General features: G+C 37.4%; 1 protein-coding gene across 5 annotated transcripts in view; it reads right to left on the minus strand.

The window, feature by feature from the left end:
* The window catches only part of TRIM33 (tripartite motif containing 33), a 72275-nt gene that overhangs the window by 30556 nt on the left and 18341 nt on the right, over window positions 1–23378 (minus strand). For all 5 annotated transcript variants that reach the window (XM_058175190.1, XM_058175189.1, XM_058175188.1 and 2 more), the window contains exons 2-7: window positions 20707–20825; window positions 20430–20577; window positions 18180–18312; window positions 15503–15619; window positions 7723–7837; window positions 1640–1786 (exon numbers count right to left, since the gene is read on the minus strand). In XM_058175190.1, coding sequence (XP_058031173.1) covers window positions 1640–1786; window positions 7723–7837; window positions 15503–15619; window positions 18180–18312; window positions 20430–20577; window positions 20707–20825 — 779 coding nt within the window. The remainder of the gene's footprint in view (window positions 1–1639; window positions 1787–7722; window positions 7838–15502; window positions 15620–18179; window positions 18313–20429; window positions 20578–20706; window positions 20826–23378) is intronic.

Genomic DNA, 23378 nt, shown 5'->3' on the forward strand with positions numbered 1-23378 from the left:
ATATACTGTAATTCCATCTTCATTCAACCATATTACAAGAAGACTTTCCTCCAGATCATTCAGAATGAAACGTCTTCAATTCCATGTGTGTAATTATCAACTTCATCCCATAAACTCAAATTGCCATTCAATCCCACTACATGCTCCTAGTTTTACAAAGATGTAACATATATCTATTTTTATTTCTTTTCAATAATTAATTCATCCTAATTATCATATATTCTTTTTATATTCATATGTGCTGTCGAGCCCAGTCCAAGGGCTCGCCATACCTGGGGAGTGCACCATGGCGAGGCCTGGCCCTGAGAGGTGCCATATTCCATACACCATGGTAGTCAACATACAGCCTAGAGATAGCGACTCTCATGGCCCATATGGCTTTAGTCAGCTGAGGCATTCATAAAACACATTTTAGAAGGATAAAAAATGAGCAAAATAGGTTTTGCCTTTGCCAGACCTATGCTACATGCGCCATTTCTTAACAATACCAATCACATGGGCTCATTTTGGCTAGGGAGCCACAAGCTTAATCAAGGTTCAATTTTACTCCAATTATTTTAACATACCCTTTGCAAACTAGGATCTCTAAGAATACCTTGTAAACCATCACCCTGCTGCCCACATATCACTGAGCAGAATCTTCAATCAAAATACCAACACATTCTAGATTAATAAAGGAGACTACCTGTAGTTCAGGGTTAACACGAGGGGTCCTTGCTGCTCTCTGAGCTTGGTTGTTTTCTTGCAAACCATTCATTACCCAAACTAGGTAACATCATCAGAGCTGATAATGACTAGCACTGATGATGTTACTTAGTTTGGATAATGAAACTGCAAGACAACAAATTTAAAGAGCACCAAGGACCCCTCCCATTCTAGATTCACAGACCTATCTATCAGGAGATACTACTGATAAATTTCTCTCCGTTCTGTAGCTCTCTATGCATCTTCAAATCTAATTCAGATAATGAACGGAGAGAAACAAAATTTGTTGTGCAAGTGCGTATAACTCTGAGAATAATGAACTAGCAAGATTTTTTCTTCTGCTCTGAAAACAACTAATACTGACGTTTTATGTATGTTAGTTTTTAATCAGTTTCTTTACCTTTATTAAAAGTTCCACTACAAAATAAATGTTAAAATAAAACATATAATCTGATACGTTTTGGCTACCCCTGCATACTAGCAATAACACTTAGACTTATATACCATTTCACAGTGCTTTACAGCCCTCTCTAAGCGATTTACAGAGTAACCATATTGTCCCCAACAATCTGGGTCCTCATTTTACCGACCTCAGAAGGATGGAACCTTGAGCTTGATGATAGTAATACTTGAATTGCTTTGGGTATAGATTACGGATGAGAAAACAAAATTGCTAGAAAAAGAATATCATCCTATTTCAGCATTTAAAACCTCTTAAAATCCTGGATTATGATTTTACACCTTAGCTTTAATGAACCAAATATATCAACAATTGAAATACAAAGTATTATGTTGAAAAAACAAAATTTCATTTAGAGGAACTTACCTTCAAGACTGCAGAATAAGAAAAATACAGATTTTCATAATAATATGGTTTTATTGCAAGAATAGAATTTATAGCCAAACTGCAACAATAAAATCTGATTTTTCTTACCAGTCGCTTGCTATAGAGCAATGCAGTGCTGCTGCCACTTGCAATGGCCCAATTAGTGAAGTTCATCACATGCTTCACCTGCCTTGATAAGCCACTGATATCATTCTGTTGTTGTAATAATTTCATCTGTCTCTCCTTTGTCACAGTCTGAACAGAGAGAATACACACATATTGAATCACTTAAAAATACGTAACAGCAATAAAGCCTTTTATTGCAATGTTGAGACCTAGCAGGTACTGAGAGATTGTAAGTGTTCTAATAATACAAAGCTTTTTTTAAAAAATTGCAGCATGGAAATTTATGTTATATGCATAACAATTATGCTTTCCTAAATATTCCTAAATCAGATTCACCTGCAAGACCAGGTGTAATTGTAATTCAGTTAAAATGTGGCTTTGTGTGCCTTAATGTTATATCCACTTTCATTTAAAACGAAACTCAAACTGAACACTTGTCCAGTGTTGGCGAACCTATGGCACGCGTGCTGGAAGTGGCACGTAAAACCATCCTGCGACGAATGCGTGGCCTCGCCGGCTCCTCTTTGCCTTCCTGTGCTTAAACACGTGCCAGTCAGCTGGCCGTCACGCACATGGTGCCGGCAAATCCCAGAAGAGCAGCGGTCCATCGCACATGCATGAGCCAGCACCCAACCTTCCGGGTTGACGTCACGTGCATGCACGATGGACCGCCGTTCTTCCGGGGTCGCCGGCACCACGTGTGCGACGGCCAGCTGACCAGCGTGCATTTGTTGCAGGCCAGTTTTGCGTGCCACTTCCGCCATGCAGGCCGGCACGCGAGAACACCAAAGGTTCGCCAACACTGCACTAGTCTAATTTAGACAAGCTCAACTTCATCTGTCTTCTGATCATGCAGTTTTCAGTGTTGTTTTTTAAGATTTCGATTTTAAAATGATACCACTTATTATCAAAAATAATGTTATCCAAACATTATTGTGGGCCTCAGAAATTTTAACTTTCTTTAAACAGCAAATCTCATTGTTATGTCACTTCAAAATGATATTTTGATAGAGATCACTAACAAATCAAGTTCATTAGGCAAACTCCCACAGATACAGTGACATGAGTGAAACAATTAAGCCCCAACTCTAAAATCTGGAAATAACAATATTAAAGTTTTGTGTAACAAAATACATCTGTTCTTTTAATTTTAGTTACAAATACCCAATCTTTCTCATCAGTCTCATTATTTAATAATACCATCTACTTACACCTTTACTGTTTTATATTTGAAATTTGTATAGTTCTGGCAGCTAATAAATGTTCAAAGTAAAGTACATTGAAGATCAGTACTAAAACATACCATCATTATTACACCATGAATTTCATTACACTTATTCTGTTTTAGAAAAATGGTTTTTCAGTGCTAAATCTAGCCCTTCACCTGTATTTTGACAGAATATGAATAAATTCTGTATGTGTCAATTGCTAAGCAATGAATAAAACAAGCATCCTCAAGTGGTTACAATATCTTATTTAAAAATAAGTTCAGCAATTATTTTATAGAATAGACTTTATAATGATGTTTCTTAATTAAAACAGAAAATCATGTTAAAATTAAAGGAAGAGTGAAGTACACCACGTTTCTAAGAAATGCAATGGTCGATACCATGGACAGAATTATGATTTCTCAGTGGAAAGTATAAGTTATTTTTGCAACATCAAAATCCTAGAGTATTTCAAGTCATTCTTCAGAATCTGCAACTTTACAATATAGGATAAGTAATGCTTTCCACTGTTGGATCTAAACTAAATAAATCTCAACATTTTCTGATGAAACTCAAACCCGTTATGGTAAGTGACTGTTACTCTACCTCTGTCTCAAAAAGTATTTATCATTCAGCATAATATTAATCATGCTTTCTTTCTCATTTATCTTCTGCTGAATATTTGTTTTCTATAATTTTACTAATATTGTATTCATATCAATGATACTGAAAGAGATTTTATTCAAAATGAACTAGTCTAGTTTCTGATCCTGTCCAGATATTTTGGTTTGTAATATTTGTATTGCAAAATTAGGGTATTAAATTGAGGGAAAGAAATCTAGTACGAAGTACAAAGATTAATATACTGATTGATGGCCTTCTAGTTTCAAGTTAAAAAATTCAACTGACAGAATGTGGATATAAAATAAACTACTGTAACACTTAGCACAACATTTCTAACACTGCTCTGATCTATCTACTCAATATTGTAGAAGATGTTTCAACTAGACAAGGGGGGGGAGGTGTTGCCTGAGCAATTTTATTAATATTCTTTTAAGTCCCATCCTGCAGTCTGTCCTAAACTTAAAAATAAAAGAAGATATAATCAAAACACATACTGGTAGATCCAAAAAAGCAAAATATTACTAGTAAGAGATCTGAAATACATCATATTGCACTCAACACAGGCAAAGATTTTAATAAGACTTCACGAGAAAGAAGAATACTTAGAATTACAGTCAAGTGGCTTCTGCAACTGGTTCCTTTACTTTACTCTAGAATGAATGTTTATGATTATTTAAACAGTTTTAAATAGGAAAATCAGGTTGCTTCCCTATAACTACAGGTTTTTTATTACACATTTGTTTATTCAGTTAGGGTTCTACATCAAACCGCAAGAAGAAACATTGTATAGTTGAGTATATTGGCAGGCCCTCATTGAGAAAGGTTAGCAACTGTGCCAACTGACACTGACAACAAGAAAAGAACAGATTACTACAACTGCAGCTGCAAGTAAGTAACCTGATCTTCCCAACGATTTCTGCATTACATACGTGAGTGGTCAGCAAGCTGATTTAATGAGGAGATGGAATTTTTTAAAAGTGTTTTTTGTAAAATTTAAATCAGGTCAAAGAACTGTTTTGTGGAATTTTATATAAGATCAATACACAAGATATAGTTTGTCGGGCTGTTATACCAATGTGATTGTCACTAAGAAAGATAGTTTAAAAGTCAGCAGTTGATTGCTACATTTAAAAGTTCAAGTAGTAATGAAAATTCTGCAATAATCATTGATAAATTTCAACTAAGTTTCAGAACCTGAATTGATGGGGGAAGTTTCCGAAGAATCTTCATTTAGCTTTTATGTTAACATGCATAAGAATGTAAAAATCCTACCAATGAGAAGTGTGGTTTGGTATGATTGCTATTTAACTGAAGATAAACAAATTTAAAAATATGTTATAATAAATGTTTTAGCAGGTGGCAACACTTGGCCGATTTTGACTTGAAACCTAAATAGGTCTGGACTCAGTTAGTTCCTAGATGGGACACTGCCAAGAATTTCAAAGCTACATACCAGACTAGGAAGCTAAAAAGATATTCCGGAAGCAAGCAGTGGAAAGCATCTTATTGCCAAGAGAATTGAATGAATGTGTGGCCCTGAAGTCACCAGGAGCTGAAAGTGACTTAAAAGTAACTTTATTTCTCAGAAGTAAACAAGACTTCAGCGTTCATGATGAGAGAACATTTGCTTTAAGAATTCTTTTCAATATAATAAAAACGCTGACATCCCGAAAACTTAACATAACACATCACTTTTTGGAGAAGAGTGAAATCTCAAACTGTACTAGCCAATCATAATAACCCTCTTCTATCACTCCTTTGCACAGTGGGACAGAGCTGTCTTCCAAAAGAGGAAGAAAGGTCCAATTGTCTAAGAAAAGTTGCCAGACAACTTCAAAAATCCAAGAATCAACAGAAGTATTTTAAGTATTACATCGAAGAGGTAAAGCAGGCTAAGACACTGGTAAGAGAAAAAAAAATGACATGAAGCTCCTTTGAATTCCAAATGTTGCTATTAAATTGTAGTATTTAAACTGGAAGAATAGGAAAATTATTAAACACATAGGAAGAAATCATATTTTAAATTTAAATCAGTAAACAAATTAAATTAGCTAAATCTAATGTAGTAATTGTTCTGGCTTTGCCCTTTTTTCCCCAGAATGTTGTTTCTGATATGCCTTTCATAGGCCAATAGCAGTCCTAGTCCACAAAATGCCTTAAAGTTCAAAAAGAGATGTCAGAAGGAACAGTATCAAGAAGTTAGCATACTATAGCAGTATCTGTTCCAGAACCCAAATTATTATTTATTGATTAAATTTATATGTTGCCTGCTCTGGATTAACAGACGTCATGGCCTTTCTGTACAAACACTTTGATATAACACTTTGTTTTCTGGGAATGCTCACTCCCGGTTCATTTTCTCTAATAGGAAATGCTGATAGTACTAGAAATATAAATGAATCAGTACGGATGTAGCAATCAACATCTCTTGAATTTAATTCCTGCTTTTTTTTTTCCATCTTTTTTTTTAACTGAGCAAATTGGATAATAAAGGAGTGGAGATCGAATGATGAAAAAATATGCTTTATAACTATTTCTGTGAATACAGAAATGGTTACCCGGTTCTTGGAAATCAAAGATACGGATAATAGTGTTTACGACAACATTTTATGATAGTGGCAGTCTGGAGTCATTTCTTATATTAAGATCAGCAGCACCCTTAATCTTGATTCATTTATTAATAGTATAGTGACAAAAAAAAGATCTGGCAATTAGTGAAACAACTAAACCAGACCAGACCAGACCGGGTCCTCTATAAGTTTATTTATTTAACATTTAGTAAAAGATAGTAAAGGTATTAAATGCCTGCACTGACAACTATCACATTCATTTCTGAAAGTATTCTCAAACATATGAAGTCTAGATGATTTATTATTATTAGCCTATTCAAAAAACCCCTCACAAAAACCCTTACAACAGGAATCACCTTTATAACAATCCTTGCCTTGTAAGGGCAATGTATTCTCACAACAGCAGATTTTCTAAGTGTGGCCCCTGAAGTCACAGTCAAGACTAAGGATATACATAGAAGATAAAAAAAAATAAAATGTAGCATAAATACACGGACCATAATGAAGAAGAAATAAAATTTTATGTTAAGTCTGAGTAAAAATTAAATGAAAAAGAACTCAGCTCAACCACACTCAAAAAGAGAAAATAAGAATAAGGCAACTGCTGTAGTGGGTAGAGCAAAATTGCTGTAGTAGTAAAACAAAGTGACTAGTGGTGTAACTCTTCAGCACTTGCATTAATGTAGAGTGGCAACCAATAGTTTTAGCTAACCTGCTCCTGAATAAGGCTCTGCAGACATAGAAACAGGATAGCTAATGAAAGAAGACCATTTCCATATTGAGAAAGGGAGATCTCCAAACAACACTAAAGAAGAGGTTAATATTATGTTTTATTTTATATATCATACTACTACATTTAACTATATATTTTTTTTTAAATGTTACAACTGGATGAGTTCATATAATGTTCTTGTCAGATTCCCACAAAGACTGTGAGAATCACAACCAACAGCAGTTTCTGAGTAAGTGGGAATGGTAGTTTAGAATTTTTATCTGGGCAGATCTCAAACTCTTTCCAATGTTTTCCAATTCCACCCTCTTTAAAGAAGGGAATTGGATTCCTCCCGTCTCTAGCCCTTTTAGTATTTTACTGACAATAGATACATGTTTATATTTTTTTGCATTCCTACTCTCATATTCAGTTTAGTTCACCAAGTTAGCCTGGACTTTTCTGGCTACTAACTACACCCTAATGGTGCTAAGCCAAAACCAACGAAATCAAGCTATCATTTCGATAAAGAGAGGTCATTTGTCAGAACACTTTTTCTGGATTTCAGAGCACCTATTCCACTAGAGAGGCTAGCATTTTCAATTTTGGGGTGGAGACTGAATCTTAAGGGGAAAAACAAATATCTTAAACCTTGTATAGACTGAATTAAACTGCTGTATGTTTATACGCTACACTTATAAACTAATCCGATTCTAAACTTCTTTGGAGAAACTATAAATTAAATCAACAAAATTCTCCAGACTTTTGCTTCCAAGGGAAAATGGATGCTTCTAATCTTCCTATGACCAGATTAAACTGGAAAGAAATATAAACTGAGTTTGTTGCCACTGACAACAAGGTATATCAAGAAAAGAGCTATTAAAAGGTCATTTAAATCAAAAGAATAATACACATCGATACCCACATTATGTTCACTGTTAAATTTAATTGTACCTCAAGCTGTTGTAAGAGAGATTTTCCCTTTTTATTGATTTCATTAATGAGGGTAAAAATAGCCACTTTGATTTCCTGTTCTACTCGTTTGTTAGTTTCATTTACTTCTTTTACCCTGAAAAGAGAGAAATCTGTCAGCAGGCACATTACAACATCTTCAGCATCCCCACCCACCCACATCCGCAAATGAAAATTCAACATAGAAATTGATGCAGATTCATACAAAATATCATTATCTTAAGTAAAGATAGCATTAAAAATCCCAACTATTATTTATAATTTTTAAGGTTCTTTTTACTACACTGTAAAACATTGTTACACATTTAAATCTGCTCCTGGGTTTTTTTTAAAAAGTATTTTACATGCTATAAATGATAGTCGCTTTTCTGTTGATTTTCTACATTATTAAAAAAAACCAGTAAAACTTAACTAAAAATCATTTATCACAACTAAAAAATCCACAGCTATTTCACCCAGCTAGCTGTTCTTACTTTCCTTTCATAATAAATAACTATAGTTGCCTATCCTATTATTGATTGCTTATTTGTACCCTATGACTATCATTAAGTGTTGTACCTTATGATTCTTGATGAATCTATCTTTTCTTTTATGTACACTGAGAGCGTATGCACCAAGACAAATTCCTTGTGTGTCCAATCACACTTGGTCAATAAAAAATTCTATTCTGTTCTGTTCTGTTCTATTTTATTCTATTCTATTCCTATTTCTATTCTATTCTTGCCATAGCAATCTGATAGAAATTACAATATAGAATACTGTTGTGACCGCCCTTCTTACGTTACAGTGACATAAAGTACAAAAAGCAGTCATAAAAAAGCAGTATGGTAAAACTATAATCAGAACAGAGCATCTATTCTATTTGCACTGCATCTATCAGTGCATCTATCATGCACTGATATTAGTTTGATAATGAAACATCTGCAAGCAAACCATTAACCTCAGAGAGCATGAAGGACCCCATAATCTATTCCCAAACTAAGAAACAATATGTACAAAGAGAACAGAAACGATCAAAAGGGAGAATTCACACTATCTATTAAAAATATTTACAACACTTCTTTCAAACCGCTTTTTACTATTCATTCTTTATTTCACATGATCATGATCATAGGTTCTCATAATCTATCTCCCTCAATCCTGGCCAGCATTTCATTCTCTGCTGTTGTTAGAACTGATTCTCTCATGCTTAACTTCAGGACCCTAACTGGGTATTTAGTCATAAAGAATTGTTGCATGTGCATAGGAATTGTTGAAGAGTACTGGGAAGCAACATAAAGATTTGATTTGAAAGAATGGCAAGGAATACAAATCCCTTGCAGGGGATTATTTCCTGAAATATAATCCAATGTAGGAATAGCATCTACCTGCTGATGGTCTCATGTCTGGTTTACTTTGGAAAAAAATATATTAAAACGAAGGAAACAGTGTGACAAACCTAAAGGTCTAAATCAAAAAACAGAAGCCAAGAATGAGAATTGATATGATTGCGTTTTATTAAAAGTAATCCACAAATTAAATAAATTGAAAACAGAAGAAATGTTCTACTTCTAGAAGAAATGTCATAAAGAACAAAGCGTTCCTTTTATTTGGTAAACAAAATTCTGATCAGTAAATACAGGTTTCTAGCACACAGAGGATTCAAACTGTATGAATCTCAAGTGCACAAATCAGTAACAAAAATGTCAGTACTGTAACAGATAGTTCTATGTTATAGTTTCCCTAAACTGTAGTAACTTAAATGTGAATTACGTATCCATGAAGTTAGAACATCAGAAAATAAAGCTGCCATTATGTGATTGGTTTTCTTCCACAATCTTCATCTTGCAATAAACATCAGCTAGCTGATTTTGAGATTGATAAAATTAAAAAAACAATTTTGGATTCCATTATCTTATTATTCCTTTCTCTGTCTGTTCCTTCCCACCATTTGGAGCAGAATTATAGAGGAGTTCTATCAGAACAGAGTTGTATTCAATTATATCTGGAAATTAATTGATGTGTATCATAGTGAGGTAAAATTAGATTGTTGAATCAGATTGTGTAAAATAGGAATCAAATACAAACAAAGATGCACGATGACTATCTATGGAGATTCTCAATCATTCAAATCATGGTTTCCCTAAAGGTAATTTTTCCAAAAGACAATTGGACTTTTTTCTTTGAAAACATTTTGAAGAACTGAAGAATCTTCTTGGATGAAAAGTGTTATGTATTCATGTTTGTACCTTTAAATATTTGAGCGGGAAATCAGCACGTTGCTGATTGGACGAAGCCTCCAGCAGAACTGTATAAAAGGAGAGGTTTTTCCCCCAGCCTGTTGCTGGGTTCACCCTATATTAAAGAGCTGTTGTCACTACCCTGGTCTCCAGCCTCGTTACTTCCCGAATATAACATTGGCGACGAAGGTGGGATCTCGAGGCTAAGGAGAACCAGAACCGAGCTGAAGCACGATAGACCCGAACCCAGCAAACCCAGGGCAGAAAAGCGGAGATGGCCAGTTACACTCCGCCCGCACCGTTTGACCCGGCTAAAGAGAAATGGGGAACGTATGACCCGTTCAAAGCTTTAGAAGCCAACGAACTGCAAGGAGTTCCAGATAACCGAAAAAGGGCTTACTTCTTAAGCCATTGTGGTCCGGAGGTCATTGATATCGCGGAAGCCCTGGCAGAGCCAACGCCGTTGCAGTCGGTGTCGTGGCCAACTTTACAGACTTTACTAAAAACCACGCACCAACGCCGTCCAAATACGTGCGGCGGTTTGAATTGAGAGCGAAGGCAGATGGAGGCGAATCCATCGGTGACTACATGGCCGCCCTAAGAAAAGTGTCCAAGGACTGCGGATACCGTGACCTAGACGAGGTGCTCCTCGAGCAACTCATCCGAGGTCAAAGACATCCGTTGCGGCGACGGCTGCTAGCAAAGAGCAACCTGACGCTGGCCAACGCCTGGACGGCCAGAGCACATGAAATGTCCTCCCAAGTGGCAGAGACACTGCAGAAGCCGGTCCCACAGAAGGCGGCGAAGGCAACTCCGTGCACCAGGAGGAGGTTCAGACCGAATCCGACGGTGAAGATGAGGAAGGGTCTGCCGACCGAGAAACGCGACAAAGGGGACCGAGACGAATGCGGAAGCTGCGGGGTCAACACCAGCGCCAACGCTGCAAGTTTAAAGACGCGATATGTCGGCGGTGTGGGAAGAAAGGGCACCTAGCTCAAGTTTGTCGAGCGCCCAACCTTCCCGCCGAAAATTCAAATCGCCAATCAGAGCGGAATCGGCAAGGCGACCCGATTGGCTCAAACAAAAAGGCGCTGGATTCCAACCAAACAACTGTGGTCATAGGCCGCCTCGACCAAAGTGGAGAAGAAGATCTTCACCAAGCCAAAAATAGAGGGAGTACGGTGCCGGCTTGAAGTAGACACGGGATCAGCGATCACCATCATGTCCTGGGACACTTTGGCGAAGTCGCTGCCGTCCGTCGCGGAGCGCCACCTGCAAGCACAACGGCTACGAGTCCACGACTACCAGGGGAATCGCATCCCTGTTCGAGGGACCACCTCCGTCCGAGTCGAGTACGGTCCACACAAGAAGACCCTGCCCATCACGATCGTCGAAGGAACTCTGCCCAGTCTGTTGGGACTAGACTGGTTTCGTGCCCTGGGCATGGGAGTGACTGGCATCTACAGAAGTGACTGTAACCTGAAAGACATTCTCTTTAACGAGTTCAAGATGTCTTCAAGGACTGCCTGGGCAAGTACAAGGGACCCCTATTTCCTTCAACTTAGACCCCAGGTAGCCCCATTAGGCTTAAGGCGAGGAGAGTCCTTTGCCCTAAAACCAAAAATCGATAAGGAGCTGGACAAGCTCATAAATCAGGGGATTTTGGTGCCAGTCGATCACGCAAAGTGGGAGACGCCAATCGTCACCCCAATAAAGTCGGACGGGTCAATTAGAATTTGCGCTGACTACAAGGCGACGCTTAACAAAGCCTTACAGAAAAGCGCTAACCCGGTTCCGCTGGTGGAACACTTAATGCACTCTTTGGGGCAAGGGCAAGTCTTTGCAGTTAGACTTGGCCCAAGCCTACCAGCAACTGCCGTAGACGCCCGCACAGCCGAAGCCCAAACAATTGTAACGCACAGGGGGGCATTCAAGTGCACCCGATTGCAATTTGGGGTCAGTGTGGCACCAGGGTTGTTCCAAAACCTAATGGAACGACTACTGCAGGGGCTCCCAGGGGTAGTTCCCTACTTTGATGACGTCCTAATTTCAGGGGAAAACATGGAGGAATTGGGGGAGCGTTTAAGAAAGGTTTTGGGGATTTTCCGGACAGCCGGATTAAAAGTCAAGGCAAACAAATGCCAGATAGGGGTCGAATCCGTCGATTTCTTGGGCTACCGGATAGACAAGAAAGGAATTCACCCTACTGAGAGCAAGGTCAAGGCAATTAGGAAGGCTCCAGCGCCCAAAAACAAAGCAGAGCTGCAGGCATTCCTGGGGTTGGTGAATTTCTATGCGGTCTTTTAAAGAACAAAGCAACTGCTATGGAACCGCTGCATAGGCTCTTAGGAAAAATACTGTTTGGTCTTGGGAAAGTCAGAAAATAGGGCTTTTGAAGCAGTAAAGAACCTGCTCTCAAGTGATAGCCTGCTCATCCAATATCACAACTCATTACCCCTAGTGCTGGTTTGCGATGCCTCCCTTATGGGGTGGGGCTGTACTCAGCCATAGACTTCAAACGGCACAGAAGCCCCTATAGCTTTTTACTCTAGAACGATGTCCTCCCCAGAGAGAAACTACAGCCAATTAGACAAAGAAGCACTAGCCATTGTGTCAGGGGTTAAAAAATTCCACGAATATGTCTTTGGGCGGAATTTTGAAATCGTGACTGACCACAGACCGTTACTAGGAATACTGGCTGGCGACCGCCCAACGCCTGTGGCACTTTCGCCACGCTTGACCCGATGGACTATATTCTTAGCCGCTTATTCGTACAAGCTGCAGCATCGACCAGGAAAAGAAGTGGGGCATGCAGACGCGTTAAGCCGATGCCCACTACCAGGGGCGACCGAAGACCCCACCCCGGGGACGCCCATCCTACTTATTGACTCTTTGGACTCTGGCCCAGTCACATCTAAGGAAGTGGCTCGGGCATCATACCGGGACATTGTGTTAAGAACTGTACTCGGTTGGGTACAGAGAGGGTGGCCCGCTGCGCCGGGCGACCGGTTCAAAGAATTTGTTAAAAGCGAGATGAGCTCTCGGCTCAAGGGGTGCCTGTTATGGGGTGATCGTGTAATAATTCCTGATAAATTAAGGGAAAGGTATTGGACCTCCTCCACGAGGTCACCCAGGGATCGTAAGGATGAAGGGTTAGCTAGAAGCTATGTGTGGTGGCCACTCATGGGCAGAGATTGCTGAGAGGGTAGGGAAATGCCAGGCTTGCCAAGAGTCCAGACCTCTACCCCAACGGCCCCAGTCAGAGAATGGGAAAAGCCCCAAGGGCCCTGGTCAAGAATCCACATTGATTTTGCTGGCCCTTTCACGGCCAAACGTTCCTAGTGGTTGTTGATGCATTCTCTAAATGGTTGGAGATCATACTCATGAAATCCACTACGGCCGAGCAGTAATCGCAGCCCTCGCCACCTATTCGCAACTCACGGGTTGCGGACACTCTGGTGTCCGACAATGGGCCCCAATTCACGGCAGCCCAGTTTGAAGAATACCTGGCAGAGGAGGCATCCGACATGCCCTCTCTGCGCCTTTCCACCCTCGTCGAATGGCCTTGCAGGCGTTCCGTCCGGGCGCTAAGGAGGCATTGTCAGGCTCAAGCCAGGTGACTGGCAAACAAAGATAGACTTTTTCCTAGCCGTCCAGCACAGAACCCCAAGCACGCCACCGGAAAAGCCCAGCGAATTACTAATGGGACGGAAACTCCGGTGCCCACTTGACCGTTTGAATCCCCATTACACACCAGAGGGTTACAAGGGGAACTAGAAAAGACAAGGAAATGAGCATAGGCGACCGGGTGTGGGCCGAAACTATGGGGACGGCCCTAGTTGGTTCTGAGCCAAATAATAAAGATAACCGGGCCAAAATCGTACGTGGTAGAGCTACCAGACAACCGAGTGTGGGCGCCACATAGATCAGTTAAGAAGCGAATAACTGATCAAACCGAACCAAATGAAACAAATCATGACCAATACCAATTTGAATCCACAGCTGACAATGACCCGGGAGGCGCAAGACTTAGCTGAGGTCCCAGAGTTCCAGCGACGCCATCAGGTTCCCGAGGGAAACAGCAGGAAAGTTTCAAAAGTAATCCACAAATTAAATAAATTGAAAACAGAAGAAATGTTCTACTTCTAGAAGAAATGTCATAAAGAACAAAGCGTTCCTTTTATTTGGTAAACAAAATTCTGATCAGTAAATACAGGTTTCTAGCACACAGAGGATTCAAACTGTATGAATCTCAAGTGCACAAATCAGTAACAAAAATGTCAGTACTGTAACAGATAGTTCTATGTTATAGTTTCCCTAAACTGTAGTAACTTAAATGTGAATTACGTATCCATGAAGTTAGAACATCAGAAAATAAAGCTGCCATTATGTGATTGGTTTTCTTCCACAATCTTCATCTTGCAATAAACATCAGCTAGCTGATTTTGAGATTGATAAAATTAAAAAAACAATTTTGGATTCCATTATCTTATTATTCCTTTCTCTGTCTGTTCCTTCCCACCATTTGGAGCAGAATTATAGAGGAGTTCTATCAGAACAGAGTTGTATTCAATTATATCTGGAAATTAATTGATGTGTATCATAGTGAGGTAAAATTAGATTGTTGAATCAGATTGTGTAAAATAGGAATCAAATACAAACAAAGATGCACGATGACTATCTATGGAGATTCTCAATCATTCAAATCATGGTTTCCCTAAAGGTAATTTTTCCAAAAGACAATTGGACTTTTTTCTTTGAAAACATTTTGAAGAACTGAAGAATCTTCTTGGATGAAAAGTGAAATGTTTTCAAAGAAAAAAAAAAGTCTAGTTGCCTTTTGGAAAAAGCACACTGTGCTTTGTGCAAATTGCAAATAGCCTCACCCTGGCAGAGCATCTTGAAATCACTGCTATAAGAATCTCACGGACCACAATGCTTATACATTGGTTTATTCTTTCCCACAGGCTGAAGAAAATCTAGATGGACTTTCTATTGAAGACTTTGATCAAAAGAAGGTCACTGACAGCCAATTATAACAAACTACAGGTCAAACAATGTAGGAGAATTTGTATTTAGTCTACTATGTTTTTAATACGATTTTAATATTTTAATGCCATTTATGGATCTCTCGATCTGCTATATAAATCACTGCAAGCAGATGCACCATATTTTCTTTGTCTCAAGAAGCTCTGATAAGTAGAATGTTAAATGGTTGGTTTAGTGAGCTAACATTTCTTGACTTCTCTTGGCAATGCCTTACAATGACTTTTAAAATGAGAAAAAAAGCACTAAATTATTTCACCTGAGACCGAAACATCGAAGTAGTTAAATATCCCTAAAAATAAACATTTGTACAATGTTTCTACATGGCCATCTGTGCTTTTTCATGCAGCTGGTATATAGAAGTGTTTTGTTTTTTTTATAGAAACTTGGTTATCACTGTTACCAAATTGTTTAAGGAAAGCCATTTGATATTGAAATTTTAACAATTCACTCAATTTAAATAAAATATCAGTTCTTTCAATGAAACTGTTACTTACCTATTTTGTACTTGAGTAGCTGCAAAGTTAACATAATTCTTCTTTTCAAGGAGTTTGGCTAAGAGATTCTCAATAGCACCTTTTTGATTCTGAAATGCCTCTTCCAAAAACTGATATCTTCCAAACCAGAAAACAAAACACACATGCTATGAAAAGTCAGAGTACTATTACTTTTTATTAATAAGATGGTAAACAATCACATACTTTAGAGGTATTATAATAAACCCAGGTTCTTCTGAATTTAGACATTACCAACAAATGTTTATTGCGTATGAACAGATGCATCTCTATGTTATCAGAACTGAGTCTCTGGTGGCCAGACTGCCAAGACAGTCTGTTATTAACACAGCTGCTTGCAATTACTGCAGGTTCAAGTCCCACCAGGCCCAAGGTTGACTCAGCCTTCCATTCTTTATAAGGTAGGTAAAATGAGGACCCAGATTGTTGGGGGCAATAAGTTACAAATGGATGAAGACTATTGCTAACATAGTGTAAGCCGCCCTGAGTCTTCAGAGAAGGGCGGGATATAAATGCAAATTAAAAAAAAAACACCATACCCTAGCTCAGAGCTGTCAAACTTTCATCCTGTGGGCCAAATGCATCACGAGCGTGACGACAACATGACGACACAAGTTTGACACCCTGCCATAACTTGTCTTGTGTCTCAAAATAATTATCGCCAAGAGATTAAGATTCTAAATAACATAAGAGCTTTATTGTATTATGGCATTTTGTCAAAACAGCTACTCAGATATGAAATCCAGAGGCAGACCTACGAAAATAGTTCTTTTTGCAAACTGATGGTAATCTTGCCTGCTTCCAATACACATTTAATTGGGAAAGATAGATATGAACTCTGAAGAAGACAAATTGTCTCCTTTTATCACCAGAATACACACCATGCAAATCTGTCTATTGTGCTCATCCAGATTACAATTGGTATATGATAAGCATCAGGACTCTATTGCCAGTAGTCGATTCAAAAACATTTTCCCTATTGCTACTTCAAATTTACTATTCTTACTTAAATATTCTAGATAAACTAAATTAAAAACAAATAATAAGACAGATTACATAATATAGTACATATTTATTATTTATACTATGCTAAACCCAGATTGCCAAAGTATCTTAATACATACATTAATACAATGCATTATTTTAAAAACAGATGGGAACTGAAGTAATTTAATGTCTTTAACCATGTTAAGTAATAAAGGGGGGAAATAGAAAGATATAGCAAGGATGTAAAACATTAAAAATATTTTCATATATAAACATATAAGAACATATTGCTATTTATATCTTTAGTGCTAGTAACTACCTAACACAAATTAAGATTCCTAATGAGAATTTAGAAAGGAGGAGAGAGAAGAATGCTTCCCATATTTTTATGCCTTCTGTTCATTTATACAGACATCAGAGACAAAAATGACATAAACTAAGTAAACTGATAAAACTGATACAGACTTCCAAATCTGTTAGAATTAGAACAGAATTTGCCTTGGTTTTGCACAAGATATGAACACAGTTTCTATACAGAAGTTATACTTTGTCCATTCAACAAAACTGAACTTGCTAGAACTATTTCCCACTATATTTCTCTTAAAAACTGTTTTAAAAAAACAATTAAAGTGTAACCTTATGCTATACTCTATGTACTGAATTCAAAGATAAGTTCAACTGTAGTTAAAATATCAGCAGTAACATTGCTGATTCCAATAGCATCGTAACAAGTAATAATTCAGCATTTATGAAATATAACATCTTTCAGCAATTTTCTTAATCAATTCAAGGATCATACTGGAGTTGCATTTCTGTTTTGAATGAGGAAGGTGCCTCAGGGGATATGGAAAAAGCATCTGTCATCAACAATTAAAACATCTGTGTCTATTCCTGGCATAGTGCTGCTAACCTCCAAAGTTCAGAGTGAATCCGGGAAAATACATATTTGGTTTAAAAAGTTACTACAGATGCATACCTATACATACACCAAAATACATTTTACCCTCAGGATCCAATGTGCTCCACAGACCTAAATCATATAATGAAAATTTTGTAGCTAAACTACCATTAAAATTTGTTGTTATCCTTCTTTTACTCAATTTATCAATGCTGATCTAAAAAAACAACAACACAAAAGAAAACTACAAACATCTCTGAAGTTTAGTGCTGCTATTTCAGTGGTGCAACTTTAAACTATTTATGAAATCCTGATATGTTAAAAATACTTCTGGTTAATTAGGCAATATAGTTTACAAAAAATATTTTTTTAGACAAGTGTACTTACAAGAACCAAAAGCACTGGTACTAACTTAGAAGAGACATTTCCTTCCTTCCTCCCACCCACCACCACCATACTGGAGGGAATGTTTCTTTCTAAAATGGCACCTGCTTCAGGTATCATCTAAAATCAAAGAACATTGCTTTACTAATGTACAAACATATATAAAGTTAACAATTAAAAGTCATGATTACATTGACAAAGATTATTTTTTATTTAGATGTCTACTTATTTTTAATTGTCACATGATCTAACTTTATCAGGATTAGAAACAAAAGGCCTATTTGACACAAAAGCAAAAGGAAAGAAGACTTTAAATATAGTAATTATTTGAGGATTGTTTTTCAAAGTTATCTATATAAGAAAAGGTGTATTAGAAAGACACAACTATACCTATGTTCTTTGTGTTCCAGTAGCTGACAATCTCTGCACGTTAGCCTGTCACAGGTTTCACAGAAAAGCTTTAGCTGTTCTTGTTTATGCACAGGACAAAAAACAGGACGTTGACCAGATGCTCCAACAGCTTCTGTATTGAAAGAGACAGACTGTCCAAGTCACAAACCGAAATTCCAAGGAATCTAATATAATTGGTAATGCAGACAATGAAAGCTAGCTGAAGACTTTGTTTTATCATTATTTTTCTTTATCCTGACTGAAATGCTTCAAATAATGACCTCCAAATAATATTACACAAACCATCTTGTTAAGCTGTTTGCTTCTCTCAGGAAATATACTAGCACTAACTATTTTATTTATTTATTTATTTATTTATTTATTTTTGTCACAACATCATACAAAAAGATTATATAGTATATACACATATAAACATATATAGGAAGAAGAAAAGAAAAACAATAGGACAGGAACGGTAGGCACGTTTGTGCGCTTATGCACGCCCCTTATGGTCCTCTTAGGAATGGGGTGAGGTCAATAGTAGAAAGTTTTTGGTTAAAGCTATTAGGATTATGGGAAGAGACCACAGAGTCAGGTAAAGTATTCCAAGCACTGATGATTCTGTTGCAGAAGTCATATTTTCTGCAATCTAGATTAAAGCGGTTTACATTAAGTTTAAATCTATTGGTTGCCCTTGTATTATTGCAATTAAAGCTGAAGTAGTCTTTGACAGGAAGGACATTACATAACTAATATATCTTCAGGAAATCACTACCTAGATTAAGGGGCAGATTAGTTGCAATAACCCATGGCTAGCGAGTTAATTACTTAGCTAGCCAAAGGGACAAAAGGAGTCTTCACATTTATTCGTATACCTAAGAAAAAGATATGGTAATAATTTTTTGCTATAAATAGGCCAGCATTATTCACATTTACAAAACTAACCAACCTTGTCTCATCTTACCACAACTTTTTTCACTTTTTGAGATAGTCCTCAATTTATGACAACTTTGGTCACTAAGCAATGCAGTAGTTGTAGCATCATCATAAGACCAGATCCAATTTTATGACCATTTTTACTGTGATTAAGTGAATCATTGTGGTCATTAAGTGATATACATGATTGTTGAACAAAGCCCAACTGACTCTGCTTGTCAGAAGCATCACTTGTAAGAAAACTACCTTTCACCACTGTATCTTAAAGACACTGACAAAATTCAAACATTTTAAACTACTCTATCTGGGAGGGAGGGAGGGACAACACACATTTCATGTAGTTTTTGCTTCATAAGTCACTCTTGGATTTCAGTGCTGAAGTAAAAGCTAAACAGTTTTTTTCCCCACAAAGTCTGTTGGGTCAATAGGTTTTGACACATAATAACTGATAACACATTTTTAATCTGTCTCACGTGTACCCTGAATCTGTACAACTACTCTGTCTTCTGCTCCCTTTTTCATCCACCTCATCCTGATTTAAATCCCCCATCAGTCAAGGGGCTCCATGCATCTGATGAAGAAAGCTGCACCTCACAATAGCTTATACTCTTTAATAACATTGAGTCAGAAAAGATGACTGCACTTACAAGCAAGTATCCCACCATCATTTGATTGCCATTTGCAATGTTTCCTGTGAGCTTCTTTAGAAAGTCAAACTGCAGCCATCTGCTGAGAGGTTCATACCAAACTCCCAGCAGAATTTTCAGCCCCAGAGCAGAGAGACCACACTGGGGCTGAAAAAGGCAGAAAGTGGTTAGTGCAGAAATCCTCTCAGTGTGCTTCTTTTTTAGACCAGAGAAGGAGGAGTTTCAACACTTTTCAAAATGAACACCTATGTTGGCCTTATATGTTAATCTGTTTTAAACTGTTTTAATATTACTGGTTTTAGCTTTATTTGTCAGAATATTTCTGACATAGGAGTTTGAAATATTTTATAGATGTTGCAAAATGGGATGTTTAAATATAAGAGAGAGATGTTATTTGAAACTTAAAATACCTCTCAAGCACAACATTGAAAAATTGGCATGAAATATTGATATAAATGAAATTACAGTTTCAAGTTAGTAATGGCAATTTGCACTATGCTTTCTAAACATTCCAGCTGAATAAAACCATCTACAATATAAACATTCAATTTTTAAGTTGAGTCCAAGTTCCTCAACCTTTTTACGAAAATGATATCATGGATTTTCATTATTTTAGGCAAATGACATGTCTCAGTATTCACCATAACTACTCAATCAATATTTTCACCTGAAGAGACATCTTCTTTTTTTCTGATCATATGGTCCTTTGTAAATTTTACACGTTGATGAGCTTCTATACAGGTTTTGCAAAGCCATTCTCCACATTCCACACAGAACCCAACAGCACTAGAATTGTCATCACAACTGGTGCATACCTAGAATCAAGAAAAATGTTATCTTCAAATGTTTACATATTCTGGAAATTACCAAATGCACAACGTATTACTCTACACAGAATGTAAATCAAATTATGTTGTAAAGAGGAAAAGCTGGAAGTGACATACCTGTTCAGTTTTCTCATCAGAGCTGCTTGGTACTTCAGATGTATCTTTGACAAAATAGTTATCTACCAAATCTATTTGTCTGCATTCTTGGCGACATATTGGGCATCTGATCACACCAACTGCAACCAAAAGAGGATATTTCTTTTACTTTTCTAGATTTTTTTATTAAACTGATGTTTGATCATATTTTTCTTTAATATTTTTTCTAAATCTATTAGCAAAGTGTGCCCAATGATAAAAATATCAGAATACTTTCAATAGTCTTCTATGTTAATAAAAGCCAACAAAAAATATTTCAAACTCCCTGACAAGAATGTCTTTTAAAGTATGTGTGTACTTTAAAACTAAGTTTTTGCAAACTTAGATCAAGTATTCTCCAATTAGCTCATAATGATTTTCATAAGGTAACCCATATTATAAGACACAGATAGGTAATCTGCAATTTCTGAATTTTATGGGATTTGGCTCTCAACATTTCTAGACAATGACCATACTGACTTGAATCTGAACAGCATCACCTAGATAGCCACAAGTACCGTATTTTTTGGAGTATAAGACGCACTTTTTCCCCCTCTAAAAGATGGTGAAAATTTGGGTGCATCTTATACAACGAATGTAGCCCCGCCCAGCTTCAGCACAGCCTGATTAGCACAAGCAATTGATTGTAGGTAGGTTGGATCGGCCTCCCTACCGTTAGCTGTTTCAGGCTGCAGCAATTGCCATTGACTATTGCCGCACAGGCCTCTGCTGCTTGCTGCAAGGAGGGAAATTGCTGGGAAGCAGATTTTTTTTTCTTGTGCTGAAACTGAAACTGAAACTAAAGCAGGCTGTTTGCTGTTTGCCACAATCAGGCAAATTGCTGCAAGGCAGGGGTTTTTTTTCTTGTTTTTCTCCTCCAAAAAGGTAGGTGCCTCTTATACTCCGGAGCGTCTTATACTCCGAAAAATACAGTAACTCAACCTTATTGTACAAAAGGAATAACCATTTCTGTTGTAGAGTCAACCCTCTGGCAGAGATGAGGGGACATAAAAGTTTAATAAATAAATAAAATCCCATTTGGCACTATTCTAGTCTAAATGAGTGGTGATTAAGTATGTTACTGCTAAATAGGGCCTCTGGGTATGTAAGATCATACCCGCAGGCAATACATAATTGAGAAAAAGGTCTTCTATCCATAGCTTTGAATATAGAAGCTGACTCTCCAGATAATAAACTAATTTTGTTTATGGAAGTGCAACCATCCAGAACCAAAAATAGTAAACTGAGTACCCAGATACATAGTCAGGGAATTTATGGATTGAGAAGGTTCTTGAATGTTCTCAGAGTGTGTGGGAAAACAGGCACTAAGATCACAATCCTGGCAGGCAAAAGAAAATACGACAGGAATCTGAGAGTGGGCCATTCACAGAGCTAGTGGGAGTCAATGGTTGAGACTGATCCAACCCTCAGTATTCACCCTAATGTCAGGTCACCAGGTATCCCTAGAATCCAGTTGTTACTATTGATTACCAGGAATGTAATAAGACCAATCTCATCCATGATTTTGTAGTTGACCAAGTCTTGGATAGACCCAGAGGGGGATAATTCCTTCTCTACCCACCTGGGTTGCATATCAGCCATAAACCCAGGATAGGGGGGGATGGCAATTTCAAAAGTTTGATGGCTTCCAAAGACTCTATTCCACTGTCAACCAGATGTGAGATTGTCTGTCTGAGGCTGCAGTCTAGACAGAGTTAGGTTGTTACCATAAAAGCCGCCTTGCTGGGCAGTAACATCTCTGCCAGAAATGTTGACTTTGTACTGAATCAATAGTGGAATCAGCAAGGCTGATGGTTCTTGGCAATTTCAATTTCACTGCCCTTGGGTGATGTGAGGCATGGTGAAGTTCAGGATTTCATCCACTATGACATGATCCAATAACTGGGGGCGCCAAAGATAGCAAAGGTCATACTTTGTCTGGTTTGTGATTCAGGGCAATCATAATATTACCATCAGTTCGCTTCATCAGCACACTAAACTTATAAATTATTCTCCTAGTGTCTTCATACAAATGTTAAACAGCAGAAGGGAAATAATAAAATCTGATGGGCTGTATTAGTTTCTTTTTGATAAATAAGATCAACATAGAATTCCATGAGGATTAAAAGCTTTCACAGCAGGATATAGAATTTGGAACTTTTCTAAAATGATAGAATTAAGGAAAGAGTTTGATCCAGAAGAACAATGAAATAAAATATTTTATAACTGTGTAAGAATGAAAGATGAGATAGTATGTTACTGCATGATCTTGAGCACACAGCTTCCTTAATTTCATTTTTTTTTTTTAAGGAACTGAGTCTCTTTTAAAAACAACTAAGGCTGAAATACATTGACTGTCACCTTATACTTCACACTATACACCTTACAGTACCCACATAATTAACCCCAGTGGAAGTTCATACAGAGTTGAGAAAAAGTTGAGGGACAATTAAAAATATTTTATAATAAATCATCTAATTAATTTCAATGCTAGAAACAAAACATTGTTCTCACTATAAAACTGCCCCGTGAATTAAAAAATAAAATTATACAAAGAACAATCACATTAACTATTTTGAAATAGGAAAAAAACAATCATTTTATTGGTAAATAAAAAAATTAAAATAATTTCTCAGAATATATGGATTTAATAA

The sequence above is a fragment of the Ahaetulla prasina genome, chromosome 3, assembly GCF_028640845.1.
Source record: "Ahaetulla prasina isolate Xishuangbanna chromosome 3, ASM2864084v1, whole genome shotgun sequence".
NCBI lineage: Eukaryota > Metazoa > Chordata > Lepidosauria > Squamata > Colubridae > Ahaetulla > Ahaetulla prasina.